The sequence below is a fragment of the Clavelina lepadiformis genome, chromosome 5 (genome assembly GCF_947623445.1).
Source record: "Clavelina lepadiformis chromosome 5, kaClaLepa1.1, whole genome shotgun sequence".
Lineage (NCBI taxonomy): Eukaryota > Metazoa > Chordata > Ascidiacea > Aplousobranchia > Clavelinidae > Clavelina > Clavelina lepadiformis.
The window spans coordinates 3,825,760-3,843,590 of NC_135244.1; the positions used below are offsets into that span (position 1 = coordinate 3,825,760).

General features: G+C 35.1%; 1 protein-coding gene and 2 long non-coding RNA genes across 4 annotated transcripts; 1 reads left to right on the top strand and 2 right to left on the bottom strand.

Moving 5' to 3' along the window:
* Positions 1-2,121: 2,121 nt before the first annotated feature.
* Positions 2,122-11,256, top strand: LOC143459065 (VWFA and cache domain-containing protein 1-like). 2 transcript variants are annotated; one of them, XM_076956028.1, is made up of 25 exons: positions 2,122-2,337; positions 2,671-2,733; positions 3,075-3,236; positions 3,473-3,681; positions 4,123-4,282; positions 4,402-4,549; positions 4,723-4,806; positions 4,910-5,044; positions 5,337-5,401; positions 5,551-5,689; positions 5,988-6,137; positions 6,411-6,528; positions 6,629-6,740; positions 6,895-7,060; positions 7,283-7,419; positions 7,739-7,920; positions 8,103-8,213; positions 8,355-8,483; positions 8,688-8,877; positions 9,017-9,196; positions 9,367-9,473; positions 9,675-9,793; positions 9,922-10,014; positions 10,121-10,239; positions 10,554-11,256. In XM_076956028.1, exons 1-25 carry the CDS (start codon positions 2,197-2,199, stop codon positions 10,755-10,757), a joined length of 3,423 nt encoding a protein of 1,140 aa, XP_076812143.1. In that variant the 5' UTR covers positions 2,122-2,196; the 3' UTR covers positions 10,758-11,256. The 2 variants fall into 2 exon arrangements, with proteins under 2 accessions (XP_076812143.1, XP_076812144.1); XM_076956029.1 differs by having other exon boundaries at positions 9,376-9,473.
* Positions 11,257-12,511: 1,255 nt separating this feature from the next.
* On the bottom strand, positions 12,512-14,212 carry LOC143459072 (uncharacterized). The gene is made up of 3 exons (XR_013117737.1): positions 14,020-14,212; positions 13,683-13,930; positions 12,512-13,574 (listed from the first exon to the last, which is right to left on the bottom strand). It is a non-coding gene; the product is annotated as an uncharacterized LOC143459072 (long non-coding RNA).
* A 1,322-nt stretch (positions 14,213-15,534) lies between these two features.
* On the bottom strand, positions 15,535-17,814 carry LOC143459071 (uncharacterized). The gene is made up of 2 exons (XR_013117736.1): positions 16,928-17,814; positions 15,535-15,660 (listed from the first exon to the last, which is right to left on the bottom strand). It is a non-coding gene; the product is annotated as an uncharacterized LOC143459071 (long non-coding RNA).
* Between the last annotated feature and the right edge of the window lie 17 nt (positions 17,815-17,831).

Sequence of the window (17,831 nt, forward strand, 5' to 3'; positions counted from 1 at the left end):
GTAGGCTCCAAGTGTCCACAACTGAAGGAAAATCGCAAGCCTGTATTCACATAAATTTCCTAGTTGCCTTTGTTATGATTTATATGAATAGCTCTGTGTTATATTTGCTTAAGGGATGATGTAAGCATGTAGGAATTGTATGACAAAGTTGCTGCTTCAAAACATGATTTAACCAAGTCTATAAATAACAGAAACATGAATTTGTGAACATATATATTACGAGAGTTTATACGTAGCACGTAGCAGCCATTGTACAATTTATACTGCCTCAGCTATTAAGTGACGTAAACTGGATATGACTAAGTGTAAATCAAACAGTTAGAAACCGGACTTGTTATTGTTAGCATGACAAATAAAACGCTTCAAAACTTGAATATTTTCGAAAATCTGTTTTGAGTATCTTCTTTTGGATGTCACTATTTCATCGTATGCAGGTCACGCAGCCTGTTGTTAAAGATAGACGGTCAGGTAAGGAGAATGGCAATTGGCCATGCAATAAGTTGATTTTAGCTATTTAAGTTTTTTTTAGAGTTAGATTTAGATTGCTATGTTATAAAATTTAAGTTAGATTAACGAGAAACTGTGAAAAATAACTCTGAACCCACGATATTTTCCGGTAAAATAGTGGCAGGCTTTTCCATTTGCCTAAATGTGGCGAAACGTTTCCTTGAATTACGTTGTTTTAAAGTTTTGCTTTTGGAAAAGTCTTTTTAAATGAAACTCTGGATGCGTCATCGTAACTATTAACAAACGTTTAGAAAAGCGTAATATTTGCAGTAGCCGACAATAAACACTATAGTAATTTTTTTTGAACTGAAATGTTTTGTAAATGGTTAACAAAGTCCGATAATACCGTGCGAAAGCTTATTTTAAAACCATATAATTTATGTCATATAAATGCTGTTATTATACGAACGTTTGCTCTCAGCAAATAAAATTAATTGTTTAAAATTTTAAGAGAGAGCTCATAGTACACCATTGTCAACTTTAACAGTTTTTCTTCTATTATGGCAAAGCTCGCAGTGGCATGTTCGGCAAAGTTTCAAGCAAACTTCTAGGGAAAATTTCGCATTTAGCAAAAAACATTTTTACCGTTTATAGATATTGCATTACCTCCAAGGCTTAACTCTTTTCTTTGTTGCTTTTCTTGCTAATACTTTCCTTACTTCACTGGGAAAACAATACCTTTTAATTTTTTGGTTTCAAACGTAATTATACGTATGTAATTATATGTAATTATATACATGTATATACATAATTATAATAAATTATTATAAATCATGTAAATTGCTATTTTAAAACCTGTTGTATTGCGTTATAATCACCAGAAAGGTTCGTTAATGTTGTTGAAAATGTACACTTGCGATATATGATTGAAGCACGATACTATAGATATAAAGTACAAGGAAATAAAAAAATCGTGAAAACACAATTTCAAAACAATGGTTAACAAGCAACCTGCAGCAAGGGGTTATTCTGCCATAGACTTGGGTATTACTTAGGTATTAAATAGTTGTTTGTTCGTTGAAGATTTTTGTACATGTCACTTTGTTAAAACAGCTGCATCTTGGCTGCCAGCGTTGAAGTCGTGCCCCGGCAGTTCTGTTGTTATCATGTCGCCGATAAAGGGTTTCGAAACTCCCTTTCTCTCATGAAAATATTTGGTAAATTTCCACTTGCCTAACTATGCGTTGTTGTTTTCGTTTTAAAAATATCTGTATGCTGATTCATACGTCATTACGCTACAATAAAACGTACAGGAAGCGTGATGTTACCAGTGTGCTATGACGTATTTACGTGCCGGACATTATGTACAAAAGTAATGCCACTTTTGTTAAACATTCCGTTGTCAGTTTACTTTCAGACGAGCATTAGCCAAAAATTGGTTATACTGTAGCATTGCGTGAAGTGGTTAACTGCGTTTTTGAAAGCAAGAAAACTAATAGGGCGGTATAAAGGTTAAAATTATACAGTAAGGCATAATTATTTCTAGTGAAGAAAATATTTTGTATAGATTTACTTTTAATCTAAAAGTAGGTCGATGTGGACTTTTAAATAAAGTTGCACTTGGTGCCGTGAGCAACTGACTTTTGAAATGTGGGTTAAAACGTACACTAATGTCTTTGAAATGGATGTTCCAGAAATGTTTTAATTCTAAGACATCATTTTAGAACATAAAACTGCTTATAAGCTACCATGAAGTTTTCCTGTTGTTATCTTGGCATATTTCTTGCCTCATTTTGTCTTGGCGTTGTAAAGAGTCAATATGACTCCGAAGGGTTATCAAGAAAAATAAAGGAATTAGTGGAAGACTTTCTGGGACAAAATTCTATGCAGGTAATCTATGTTGACAAATACCTAATTGAAACGTTTTTGCTCTACCTGGAGTTTATCTGGCCTTCACATATGAGCTTTTGCCTGTATATTGACATATGTTTATAAGCGGGCTAATTTGTAATAAATTAAACTCAGAAAGCTTCAAAAAGAAGTGGCGTGACCTTTATTTCGAAACTTCGTATTTTACGTCACTTAATAAACTGTCAAAACGCTGGTGGATAAACACGTGACAAATAAGAGCACGACTTAGTCATAAGATCGATTTTCAGCGCCTTAAGTGATTTTGCTTCCTTATACTACAGCAATGTGAACCCAAAACTTTCGTTTTTTCAGAAACATCTTGATCAACTGAGCTATTCCGAACAAATTCTTGTGGGAAATACCGTGCTTGAGCAGGTAGGAACAAAACGCTTTTCCGAAAGCAATTATTACATCACCTACCTACCACGCGTATGATTAATAAGTGTGATATCAAGTGTTACTTATACCGGAAAGTTTATTCTCATATTAGAATATTCAAAACCTAAAAAGTTATAGCAATGTTTGAAGCATTGTGAGGAATGCATCCTTACTGTAATTGCCTATTAAAATGGTTCAACCTTAAACGGTTGTACAGTCCTCCGTAGTTGTTTTGTATAGAACGTCGAACAGAAGACGCATAACTCGAACTGTAATTGTACCATTATTAATTTCCTTTATGTTGAAAAAGTTTTTTAAACTGTTTGCTTCTTACCTAGTTAGTGAACAACCTTCAAAACAAATTTCAAAAGAGGATATTGACAGTCCAACAGCTTCAACAAGCCGTAGAAAGAGCTTATTCCGGCATCACATCGACATCATATGAATGCTGTAAATTTCCCACTTCGCAAACTGAATATGATCTTCGCTTTAAAAATAAGGTTTGTCAAGTTATCAAAATTGCTTTATCACATTCCAGTCATTTCATCACCGTGTTACTTTTCAGTCCTGTGCTCAGAAACTTAGCACGTAGTAAAATAAATCCTACTGTATTAATAAGCTATAATATAGTTATAATAACTATAAAGCGTTCTTGCAATGGCGACAACATGTACTATATTTTCGTACCCCCAACTTTTAAGCACTTATTTACATTATATCGTATGATAACGTCCAGGTCGCAGTCAATCAAGTTTGCGAGCAAATATCGCCTGAAGCCGAGAGCTCTCTTGTCCGTCTTCGTCCTTCCTTTGTGGAGTCATGCGCCCAAAACTTGGTTGAACTTCCATCGTTGAAGTGGCAATATTTTGGAAGCGAACAAGGAGTGACGACCATATTCCCAGCTTTAATATCAGATTCCTGTGATGACTACGATAATCGATTTAGGTGAAACGTCTGATCATCCTATAATATGGTGCTTTTACATTGGCTAATTCTGTTATAAACAGCTATTCCCAAACGAATTAAAATATTTTCGGGAATACAGCTATATGGTTAATGTATGACTATGACAACCGCTTCAGGTAAATTCTTTTGTAAAATTTTTATAAGCTACAGTGCCTACATCGATTGTTCACCCGATCTGTTGAGTTTCGCACAATAGTGTTGCTTTTGGTGTACCGACACTTAATCACGCGACACTTAATCACGTGACACTTAATCACGCGACACTTAATCACCGACATATAATCACTAGGACATTTAATCACGCGACACATAATCACTTGGACATTTAATCACGCGACACATAATCACTTGGACATTTAATCACGCAACTTGGGCACTTAATCACGCGACATTTAATCACGCGACACATGTTTTTTTTAGACCTTGGTACGTCCAAGCAAACGTTCCTGTCCCAAAGGAAGTGGTGGTTGTGATTGACAAAAGTGGATCCATGGGACGAAGACACGGCAGCGTAACTCTGATGGAATTAGCGAAAAGTGCGGCAAAAACTGTTATTAGCACCTTGAACCCTTTCGACAAGGTATGGTGGAAGCAGTTTGAGCTTTGAAAACAAACAACGTATTTATTTGACATAGATATTTCACCAGTCACCTTGCATTTTTTTTTCAAAGCAAAATCCTAATATTGTTTGCCTTTCAGTTTACAGTTGTCGCATTCAGCACCAATGCCCAGCCGACGAACGTTGGTGACACAGCAAACGACGATTGCTTCTCCAGCACTTTGGCATTCGCGACCCCGGGAAATATCAAAAAGGTTTCGGGCTTCATTGATTCTCTCATTGCAGACGGTAACATGCTAGAAGTCGATATTAATCTACGTACATAAAAATGCATAACCTATTGTAATAGTACATCATAGGCTAAAATGCTTTTGAGAATGGCAGGGTTTATATTTCACGACAAAATTCGCATTCATCGTTCTATTTTAACAACGCCTCGATTATATTGAATATATTTACAGGATCGACGTACTATGCAAAAGCGTTGGACAAGGCCTTCAATTTCTTTTCAACCGACGTTGAAAGTAGAAATAGCACCAAGCTAGGTTTGAAATTAGCTTAATCAACATCAACCTTTTATAATCTTAATCTGTTGAACTTCTTTTGCACAAATGAGGTGCAATTGTTTCACTTATTCCTTGTTGTTAGATCGTGTCATTCTATTCATGTCTGATGGTCAACCCAGTGAGCCTTCTACATCCACGATCTTCGACACCCTTAGATCGCGAAATGCGGAAGTGAATAACTCTGTCGTCATTCTGACGTACGGTCTTGGAAGCTCAGGTTGGTTAAAGTTTATTCACAAAAGCAAAACGCATAACCTTGTGTTAGTCGATAATTTAAAATTGCTTTTGCCTGAAATTTCACAACAAAATATTTTTATGATTTGTTTAAATAATTTGGCTGCTTTCCAGGTTGCTTTTGATTGCGAAGAAAAGAAAATAAATAAATTGTATTTAGATTTTTTTGTTTGAGATGAATTATAATGCAGTGATAGAAAATTGAAGTTTTACGACCTTTACAATTCTACTATACCAAATATTTTAAGTGGTTCATATTTTTTATATATATATAGATTTTGATGTGCTTGAAGACATGGCTACGGCGACATCTTCAGTCATAGATGAATCGGACATTAGGGTAAGACAATGTTTCTGTGCTCGCATAACAGAATTCATTTTTTGGCATTTTTTGATAAGCTTATACAATTTGCCAACATATATTAATTAAAAAAAGTACAGTATTCATTGACTATGCAGAACTACAAATGTTTTTTATTTACATTTCAGCCTGGCGTATTTACTCAAGTGGACAACCCGGACTTGCTACGTAACCAAATGGCGAGTTATTACAATTTTTTCAAAGTCGAAAACGAGCTTGCTTCAGATCCGGTTTGGACGGTGCCATACTTGGATGCTTGGGGTTTGGGTAAGGCTTGCTTTGCAAGTTGTTTGAACGCCGAGTATTTTCTATAATCAAATATCGCATCATAAAGAAATTTGTATAATATTCTGCATGCGGAGTTTTGAAAGTAGAACTTTCCAAATAAATATTTTTGAACTCAGAAAAGAAATTAATTTCAGAGCTAAAAATCCACCTGTTTTCATTTTGATGACAGAAAAAAGCACTACTATAAAACATAAATATTAATGGTATAATTATAATTATAATTTATATATAATTATACATAATTATATCACTTTATACATAACTGTAAATTTTTCAGGTGTAATGATCACAGCCAGTTTACCTGTCTACGTCAGAAGCAATTTGATTGGTGTCGCTGCCGTTGACGTCACAATTGAAGAGCTTTTTGCTGAAACGACTAACATTGTACCAGGGGAACTTTCATATTCTTTTGTTGTCAACGAAGCAGGTCAGTTAAAAATAAGTTCTTGATTAAGCTAAGCACCGATGAAAATTAAGTGCATTAATTCATCTATAGTTTACGATGTCTGTATTTTATTAATCTACTGTGCAGGGTTTTATATTGTAATTTTTTCTCTATCTTAAATTTGATTTGTATCGTACGGTATTTATTGCAAAGTTCTATTCAAACGTCCTGCTTAGTTGAAAGAAATCTTATATTAAATTAACTAATGTTTTATATTCTTTTGCTTTAAAATTATTCCTTTATCTCTATTAACAGGACTGATGATTGATCATCCTCTTTTTCCACAAATCGGCATCAGCGAACCACTCTTCGCAAGTGCAACCGCTTTCGAACGAGATCCGGAGTTCGTCGAGATCTTCGAGTCTATGAAGAGGTATAGCAAACATATATCTTCTTGTGAATGTCTTATTGTATACGGTACGTTAGTATTGGACTGTATTTCTTGATTTATAACATTTCATGATTTCATTAAGAGGAGAAAGCGGAGAGAAAACGTTTTATTCCACCAAAGTTCTTTCTGGAGGTGACGGTAGGAGATATGGAGCAAAAGAGATACAAGTTCGGTCAACATATTTCTGGAAGAAGGTTAGAACGTTTGAAATATTATTCTATGTTAGATGTTAAGTTATATGTAAGCCTAGAATAAAAATGCTACGTCAGTACGTTTGTGTGTTGTTTTAGTATTGTATATAGCACAATCTTATATGAAATAAATTTATAACTAATCATTTTTTAACAGATTCCAGGGACGGACTTTTCAGTTTGTCTTGTTCTTGCCAATGAAGATATTCAGTCAGTTTTGGCGCCTCAAGGTTCTGTTCCACGTGGTTCCTTTTTGTATCATCGTTTGGACCTTGTTCCACCAAATACCGCGTGTCGACACTTGAACAATTACTGCTCAATGGGTAAAAATTAGTGACTTTAACATGGAAGGTGTTCAACAAAACATTGTAACGAAACTTCAACTCAAGCTTAAAAACAAATTTCTGTAAATATCAAAATAAAACATTATCAATCATTTCACATTCAATGTGTGACAATTGCTGACGAGCGTGTTGCGAGAGGAAATTAATTCGATTTGAAATGAATTATTTTAGTTTAATCTTATTTCAAACTTTTATTCCTAGATCAAAGTTCAGTTTTTCTGGCTTCTCGTTCATATGAAGATCCAGAATATTATTTGTCCCGAGTCTTTACTGCTGCAGATGTTAGTAGAATCAAAGACTACATGGAAGGAAGTACAACTATCAGTCAAGGTTTGAAGGTAACCATGGAAAAGGATTTGATGAACTTGAGAAAGTTCTAAATCATTCTGTATTTTCATTATTGGAGCGTCCATTAGAACAAGAAAAGCAACCTAAGTTTTCTCCATTAAGTAATAGGCTACTGGACACCTTTGTCTGAGTTTGACGTTTACCAAAAAATCACATTTAAAAACCCACTCTATGTGTTTCTGTTAATCTCTTGTGGGAACCCAAATTTTAATTAAACATACAAATTTCTACTTATTTCAATTTCTATTAAATTTTACGTAGAAAATATGGTTGTGACTTTGTATTTACAATATCCATACGATTTCATAGGTTGGGATAAAAGACGAAGTGGTGGCGACATCTTACGCCGGGAGGTGGTGGACCGAACTCCACAATAATACAGACATAGAAGAGGAAGTAGTCTGGCGATACATCGGAACAAAGAATGGAGTTTTTAGACATTTTCCAGGCACCCGGTATCCTGATGATTATGATCCCGTGCTTAGACCATGGTAATTTTTTCGTTTTCCTGTTTTCCAAAATGATATACTAGAGCGCATATCTATTCATGTCTTTAGTAATGTAGGCTGTATAAAATTTTCTGATAATAACAAACTCGTTTTCGCATTTCGTTTTTATTACCATAATGCGATAGAGTCTTAAGTGAATGCACTCAAGATCTCGAGTGTTTCAGGTATGAACATGCACTGGCAAATCGCGGAAACAACGTACTCACTTTGCCCTACAAAGATGCTGCAAGTGGTGCGACTATTATCACACTGAGTAGAGTTCTTTTTGAAGGAAAGTAAGCGAATATTAAGGTGTTTGTAGATCATTTCTAGTTTTCCCGCTCAAGCTTTAAACACGTAACTGTTATAGAGTTTGGCGTGAATCCTTTTAATTTAATTTTTAATCGGATAAAAGTGTATTTAAAACAATTTTTTAGGTTTGGTGGCCTTCATGACGTCATCAATGACGAGGTTGTAGCGGTGATGGGAGTCGATATTTTGTTGTCTTATTTTCAAACTGTTCTTGCCGAATTCTTTCCAGATTGTTTAAATGACGACTCGACAAGGTTTGTCTTTTTACATTTTAACATGACTCTGTGTACTGTTATATTCAGCTGTATACAACTGGGATACCAGTGGTTGCGTAGTAGGCTAGTAAACAAAGTGTCAGTGTAAACGACGAGGTGATATGAGAATGAATACAAACATTATTCTTGTTTTTTTCGAAATATTTTGACGAGTTCAATTTTTCAGTCAAAATATATTTCCAGGTGTGTACTAATGGACAAAGCAGGATTCGTGATATTTGCTAAGGAATATCTTGAGTCGTCGTCAGTACGGACCAACCAGCATTTGACCGAGGTAGACTCGAACATCGCAAATCTTCTTATACGGGACGGAATTTTGAATCCCATCAGTTGTTCGAATGTTGAGGCTAGTTTATTGCAAAGGACATACAACGTAAGTTGAATATTGCTAAGTTTGACTTACAGCTTAGATCCATATTCTAGAATTCTGTCTATGCTTGACCAGTCACTGGTCACTGTTTTCAGATAAATGTTATTTACTGTTGTAATATTTTATGGTGGCGTATTATTAGGTGTCGTACAGTGGTTCATACAGCGTAACGATCAACTTTGGTTCAAATTGTGAAACCATTCGTGTCATTCCCATCGAACAGACGAATACCTACATGGTCATAAAAGGTCCCAGGACAAGTGGTGGTTCATGTTCTTTTTATCGCCCTTTAAAGTGCACTTGCGGTTCCGGCATAGGAACGGTAAGATTACTATCAACACAGATCACATGATGCAGATTTCTAAGTGGAAAATAACATGAAAAAATCTTGCGTGTTTTGTCACCTTCTGAGAAGTTGTTATTCATGCTGCAAGCTTCATCAAGTACTAATGTGATAAGCATATGTTTATAAGTCCTTAATTTTAATGATAGTACGATCAGGTTTGTGAAACAGCTTGGTCGGGTTACGCCTGCGAATGTCCTTGCCAAAGTCCTGACCCACAATACCATCCTTGTACAAACGAATATGACTTTTCCAGGTATATTTTTGAAAGAACTTTAAACGACCGTTATTAGGTTGAATCACTGCCAAAGTGTGATGTTTATGGATTGTTTATTTTTAAAAACATTAATTAATTATTGCTCTTTGTTGTATTTGATTTTTTTATCGTAATTCCGCGCTTAAACTGTAGCTTGTACCCCACAAAACGAACCAGCTGATTTGTGAAATTTTATTTAAGTTCCCGAGTGCCATTATGTTCTCCGGAAAACAAGGAATTGACATCAGTGGCTGCAACAAACACAGATCTCTCCTCTCTTCCGATATGTTATAAAATAGCATTTACTTTCAATGAAACAGGTCAATAGCTCACCATCTTTACAATAAGAAAGCATAAGTGTATTCAATTCTAAGTTATCATTGTTTTGAAGCGGTATAGGCCGCAAAAAATTATTTGTATGTAAATATACAATTGTTGTGCGCTCCAGAAAACAAGGAATTGACATCAGTGGCTGCAACAAACACAGATCTCTCGTCTCTCCCGATATGTTATAAGATTGCATTTACGTTTGATCCAACAGGTCACTATAGCACATGTTCCTTTTAAATTTATATACATACATATAGCGGTGATTTGTTGGGATTTAAAATTTTCAAACTTAACTGAAAAATGTTCAAACGAAATAGATTCCGGTCAGTCACAAGGCCTGGGCCTTGGAGCTATCGTTGGAATAGTTGTTGGAGTTGTTGCTGTGGTTATTGTCGGAATCATCATCGCCATCAAAGCTAAGAAATCAAAACCACCGGTAAGTATTTTAACGCATAATAGAAATTACTTTTAATTTAAAAGTCTAAGTGCTGTGGGGCTTTATCTATTTCATTGAAGGTTCAAGTAATTGGTATGGTTGTGAAAAGAATTGTTTTCATAAGATCGTATATCTGTTCTAAACAACACGTCATTTCATCAAGTGGTTTAAATTTGTACCTCACAGTTGCTTTAAATTGCATCATCTTAAAACGAAATGTTGAACGTATGTAGTGTGCATGGAACTGCATAATAGTTCATTAAAAGCAATGCTAAAATATGCTGTATTTCATGTTTCTCCATTTTATCATGTAGAGAAATACCAGACGGACATCTCAACCGTCAGCACCACCTGCGTATCCGGCCCAGCCGGCCCAACCAGCGACAAACCCGGCATACTTCGCGGCAGAAGAGCCTTCGGCAATTTACGTGAACACAGTGGAAAAAGGCGCTTATCCTGCAAATAATTTTCCTCCTTCATATGAAGAGTCTTCGCGGGTTAATTACCAAAAATATTAAGTGTGTCTTCAGTCAAATCCAGTGTTTTTATTTCATCTGCATCTTTTTTTTCATTGTTTTGCATTTAGCGACTGGCGAGTTGCATAAGTTTTATTTTTCGCTACAATACTGTATTTGTGCGCTGTTTTTTTACTTATTGAATAGGCCTATGGCTTATATTAATTATTAAGTTCGTTTTTGCTTTTGATTTTTTCTGGTATCTTGTAATGGGTGTCGTTCGTATTTGACTTTCATATCATATTGGCCAGATTTTAATAACTTTTCAACACTTCGTCAACATAACTTAAAAAATTAAAAATCTATTAAATACTTTGCAACTTACTTGCATAAAAATGAAAAAGAAACATTTTTTATGTATTTCAAGTCATTCTGACCAACGAGCTCTACAAGCTTATCGCGGATGTAAAGACCGCTGTACGGTGTTCACGGCAAAACGTAGTTGCTCTCTCTATGAAAGCTATTTTACAGTAGGTCTCAATAAATGCAATTTTACAATAGGTTCATTGATTCGTTTGCAATTTTGAAAGTCCTGCTGAATGACGCCTCCTGATAAGCCTATCAGCATTACTTTAAGTTGTTGCATTTATAATCACTAATATTGTTGCGGGTAGTCGACAGAATGTCCACATTTGACTAAACTTTGTAGTTACAGATTTCCGATCCTCCGGTCTACAATATACATTTAATGTCTCTATAGAAACACTTTGGAGGTTTTGCAGGTTCGAATCCTGCTAATGTTATATAATTTTATTTTGTTCAAACTTACTTTTGAGGTAAATTAGTCATGAGAGGCCTTAGTGTGCTGTACAAAAAATGCTTTAAATATCTCACAGCGCTATAAATCTAAGTTTTTCAACATTTTCGATTTGGGGAAATGCTCAAATTTAGAGATCTTTAAGTGAAAATTTTGGAACTCATGAGCGGGATCAGAAAGGTAATATTTTCAAAAATTTTTGCAAATTTTCTTTTGGTTGATACAGAATGGGATTAGTCTATTTAACTTGAACGTTTTAAACATGACCTAAATATGAAGAACTCTGCTTAGGCTACAGGTATTCAGCAGGCTTTTCAAGATTGCCAATAGCTGAACGCCAGTGCTTTTATAGAGAAAGCACCTATATTTTCCGTATATTTGAGAAAAATGATAAAAAGTTACAGTCTCTCTGCCCGCCATGAAAATTATAGCTCGTTGGTCAAAATAATATGAAATGTAAGTTATATAAATTTTATTAACTTATTTCAATTTCTATAAACGTGTTCTTTTGGTTTTATACAAATTAGTTGAAATTTATTTGATTCGTTTATTGTTTTTTAATTTCGTCTAAATTTCTTCACGTAAGTGATTTTTATTTAAGTTAAGTTATTTTTAAGTTATCTTTATTTCAATTAACACGATATACTGTCTTTAAACAAGCGTATTTATCTAGAAATTGTTTAGAAGTTTTTTATATCCGTTACAATTCTAATGGTTGCTATTTGAAAATGGTATGTTTAGGTATAAAATTAACACAAATTAAGAATATTGACATACACATTTTTTATCTAAAACTAACCAACTTTGTTTCTGTCGCCCAAGTTTGCTATATTAAAACTCTTGATAAAGAATAAGCAATTCATTTTATCTTAGGATATGTTCTAAAGATCTTCGACAAACCAACTTTTGTGGTTTTAATTTGGAATCTACCCATCGCACCATGCACTTCATTATGGATATATGAAAAAAATGATTTTCTTGAGAAAGTGAGACAAGCATTTTAACCAAAATATAGGTTTCAATGGAGTTAAAGAATTGTGGGGGCAGACTTTAATTGCAAAACTTAATGCTTTAGATCTAAAATCTAGTTTCTTCGGAAGACGTTGAAGGTACGTGAAAATAATTGTTTTTTTGTAATATTGAATATTTTAATATGTCTATTTTACATTCTATATCGCGTAAGTTTTTTTAACAGATGTAGAACCTTGGTTTCAGACGTATTACCCAATTTATAGCAATAGATAAAATAAAATGACGTCTTACATACAGTCAATGATTCTGGATAAAAGAGTAAGGAGAGATGGAAGAAAACATTAAAAGGAATAGACTTCATTCGTTAGTTTATTCCGAAATACAGGAGTGGTCCACGTTGATCTCACGGCAGCATATAACATCGTCTGACTCCATAGGTTGCGCACGGTACCCGATCGTCACCTTCTACGGTTCATGGCAAACATTCTATTCAATCGCACCTTTCTACTTAAAACTAATGACGGGCGATGCAGCCATAGTCGTCGTCATAGGAATGTGTGCCTTCGGGTTCCACCGTTTCACCGATGCTCTTCAACATTTATATTGGTGATTTACCCAACGCAGATGATTTGAACCTGCTTAGTGCGGTTGCCAATTTGACAACCATAGAAAAAGAACTATATCAAAGGACATGTTAATTAATTATCTGTGATTAGTTACACAAGTGCAAATGAAGACGGAAATTGAGCGCAGCAAAAACCACCTCAACCGCTTTTCACCTCAACAACAAGAAGGCTAAGTTAAGCGCGAGTTAAACTTTAGCCTAAACGAAAAAACTTTCCCATGCGCTTTACACCCAAAATATCTTTGTGCTAAACTTGACCGCCAATTGGCATTTAAACAGCATCTACTGGACGCCACCAGCAAGTTGTCTGCTTGTGACAATCTTCTTAAATGTCTAGCAGGTACCTTTTGGTGGGCCAAAGCTATCACCTAGGTCGCTGCAGCGATGACGTTTGGTTACTGCGATGCTGAGTACACCTCCACAGGATTGTGCAGAAGCGCACACAAGAAAAACGCTGGATGCGGCCCTGAATGACATTCTACGAATCATTACTGGGTAAAAGTGACCTACGTCAACGAGCTTCGTGCCATTGCTTGTGGAATTCTTCCCACTAACATTAAAAAAAACAGGTTACCTACAGGATCTCCTGCCAAGCTCAGAATGATATCAACCATAGCCTCCACGGAGTCGTCATCAGGCAACACACAAGCTCTCTACGCCTCATCGCTCGCCGACTATTCTCCCGTCACAGAAATGTCTTGCAGAATACCGGCTTCAACATCAACTTGGCATGACAAGACGAATGGAAATATGTTGTATGTTTTCCTTTTTTTGTGGAATCAGCCATCGCAGCACCCAAATTGTCAGAGTTTCCCACAGGTCCTGAGTAACAATTAAACTGCCTTAAGATCGGGGTTGGTCGCTTTAATGACTGTATGTATTGCTGGGAACTTTTTCCATCAACCTACTACCTGTGTCGTGCCTTTTTGCAGACTGCAGTTGATATAATTGACATAAAATATTCTGCGTAAACTATATACTATTTACAGCCAATCTGCTTGCCAGTCTTTCATGGATGCCAACAATAAATATCTCAGAAAATAGAAGTATATTCTTGTAGCCCGAGGCTAACATCATTTCCCACAAGTGGACTTAATTTCAATTTATCTACAGCGCTCGGTCGTCTACAACACAAAAAACGTTCAGAGTTTGTCCAAGCAATTTTAAGCTAGATATTTTCTGTGATTGACAACTTTGAAAAGGTTTAACTTTTTAAACTAAAAGGGTAGTCAGGTTTAAGGTTTTATGTTTGAACCGCATGCAGTAAATAGAAAAAAAAGTGGCTTTATTCTGTGATTTAGTGGACGACATCAGTTACTTATACTTTCTGTCATCTTGCTGTAGTATAGAATGAGTTAAGTATTTATGCAGACTTAAAAGATCAGATCTTTTTAACTGACACTATATAGGCCTAGCAGGGGTGGGCAAACTTGTTCAATGAAAGAGTCACTTGCGGAAAAATATGAACACCAGCGAGCCGCAAAATCAGTAATGATTGTCAATTTGGTTGATATATTATTAGTAGTCATTTTGGGATATTACTTTTTAGCTAGAAGACCCATAAAAACATGTCAGCGAGGCGCACTTTAACAGCCTTTGCCATAGAGTATAGAATCTATACCTGAAAACAATGTCGGATTCTATGTCCAGTGTTACGTCATAAACAAAATGCTGGCCTAAATAAGCAAAACAATAGACAGAAACGTTCATAAACGGTACTCTTGGTAGCCTTTACAATTTTTTTGGAATTTTACGGTTCGACCAGAAGTTCAGAGTTTACGGTTCAGAGTTTGTCCAAGCAATTTTAAGCTAGATATTTTCTGTGATTGACAACTTTGAAAAGGTTTAACTTTTTAAACTAAAAGGGTAGTCAGGTTTAAGGTTTTATGTTTGAACCGCATGCAGTAAATAGAAAAAAAAGTGGCTTTATTCTGTGATTTAGTGGACGACATCAGTTACTTATACTTTCTGTCATCTTGCTGTAGTATAGAATGAGTTAAGTATTTATGCAGACTTAAAAGATCAGATCTTTTTAACTGACACTATGTAGCCTAGTAGGCTCCAATGTCCACAACTGAAGGAAAATTACAACAAATTTCCTGTATTCACACAAATTTCCTAGTTTCCCTTGTTGTGATTTATGTGAATAGCTTTGTGTTGTATTTTTATGTATGTATGTGAATAGCTCTGTGTTATATGTTATATTACTTAAGGGATGATGTAAGCGAGTAGGAATTTTATGACAAAGTTGCTGTTTCAAAACAGGCTTTAACGGTTTAACCAAGTCTATAAATAACAGAAACATGAATTTGTAAACATATATATCACGAGAGTTTATACGTAGCACGTAGCAGCCATTGTACAATTTATACTGCCTCAGCTATTAAGTGACGTATACTGGATATGACTAAGCGTAAATCAAACAGTTAGAAACCGGACTTGTTATTGTTAGCGTGACAAATAAAACGCTTCAAAACTTGAATATTTTCGAAAATCTGTTTTGAGTATCTTCTTTCGGATGTCGCTATTTCATCGTATGCAGGTCACGCAGCCTGTTGTTAAAGATAGACGGTCAGGTAAGGAGAATGGCAATTGGCCATGCAATAAGTTGATTTTAGCTATTTAAGGTTTTCTTAGAGTTAGATTTAGATTGCTATGTTATAACATTTAAGTTAGATTAACGAGAAACTGTGAAAAATAACTCTGAACCCACGATATTTTCTGGTAAAATAGTGGCAGGCAGTGTTCCCTCTAAGGTGCGCAACTGAGCAAATGCGCAGTACCACCAGACTATTTGCGCAGTAAAATCTCATTCTTGCGCACTTGCAATTTCCAAATTTAAAAGTAAAATTATTTTCAACAGTATTTTTGGACAGAACGCTTCTGCGCTTATCGCATTTATACCGTGTGCTGATGCACATGAGCATACTTTGCTTCACAAACACTCCACACTCGTGGATGCAACTAACTTTATTCCTTAGCTTGCAAAAGATTTTTATTTTCCAGTTTCGACTCTGAAGACTGGTTTTACTATTTACAGTAATTACATTTTCTAAACTGAGCGAATATTTATCCAAGTTAAATACAGACCTACCAGTGGGATGTCTATTCAAGGAAACGAAGCTAAAAAAAGGAAGACTGAATTTAGAGAGGAATGGTTAAATACAGCAGTATATAGCTGAGTGTGTGACACTAAATTACAATGATGATACCGGAAATCAAGTTGATAATTCACAAAGTTGGTAATTCATTTTAACTCAGCATTAAAATGCTCATGCTCACTAAATCAAATATTTGCTCAGCGTAAAATTTTCTTAGAGGGAACACTGGTGGCAGGCTTTTCCATTTGCCTAAATGTGGCGAAACGTTTCCTTGAATTACGTTGTTTTAAAGTTTTGCTTTTGGAAAAGTCTTTTTAAATGAAACTTTTGATGCGTCATCGTAATTATTAACAAACGTTTAGAAAAGCGTAATATTTGCAGTAGCTGACTATAAACACTATAGTAATTTTTTTTGAACTGAAATGTTTTGTAAATGGTTAACAAAGTCAGATCATGCCAAGCGAAAGCTTTATTTCAAAAGCATATAATTTATGTCATATAAATGCTGTTATTATACGAACGTTTGCTCTCAGCAAATAAAATTAATTGTTTAAAATTTTAAGAGATAGCTCATAGTACACCATTGTCAACTTTAACAGTCTTTCTTCCATTATGGCAAAGCTCGCAGTAGCATGTTCGGCAAAGTTTCAAGCAAACTTCTTGGGAAAATTTCGCATTTAGCAAAAAACATTTTTACCGTTTATAGATATTGCATTACCTCCAAGGCTTAACTTTTTTCTTGTTGCTTTTCTTGCTAATACTTTCCTTACTTCACTGGGAAAACAATACCTTTTAATTTTTTGGTTTCAAACGTAATTATATGTATGTAATTATATGTAATTATATACATGTATATATATAATTATAATAAATTATTATAAATCATGTAAATTGCTATTTTAAAACCGTCATTGTATTGCGTCATAATCACCAGAAAGGTTCGTTAATGTTGTTGAAAATGTACACTTGCCATATATGATTGAAGCACGATACTATAGATATAAAGTACAAGGAAATAAAAATCTTGTGAAAACACAATTTCAAAACAATGGTTAACAAGCAACCTGCAGCAAGGGTTTACTCTGCCATAGACTTGGGTATTAAATAGTTGTTTGTTCGTTGATGATTTTTGTACATGTCAGCTGCATCTTGGCTGCCAGCGTTGAAGTCTTGCCCTGCAGTTCTGTTGTTATGTCGCCGATGAAGGGTTTCGAAACTTCCTTCCTCTCATGAAAATATTTGGTAAATTTCCACTTGACTAACTATGCGTTGTTGTTTTCGTTTTAAAAATATCTGTATGCTGATTCATACGTCATTACGCTACAATAAAACGTACAGGAAGCGTGATGTTACCAGTGTGCTATGACGTATTTACGTGCCGGACATTATGTACAAAAGTAATGCCACTTTTGTTAAACATTCCGTTGTCAGTTTACTTTCAGACGAGCATTAGCCAAAAATTGGTTATACTGTAGCATTGCGTGAAGTGGTTGACTGCGTTTTTGAAAGCAAGAAAACTAATAGGGCGGTATAAAGGTTAAAATTATACAGTAAGGCATAATTATTTCTAGTGAAGAAAATATTTTGTATAGATTTACTTTTAATCTAAAAGTAGGTCGATG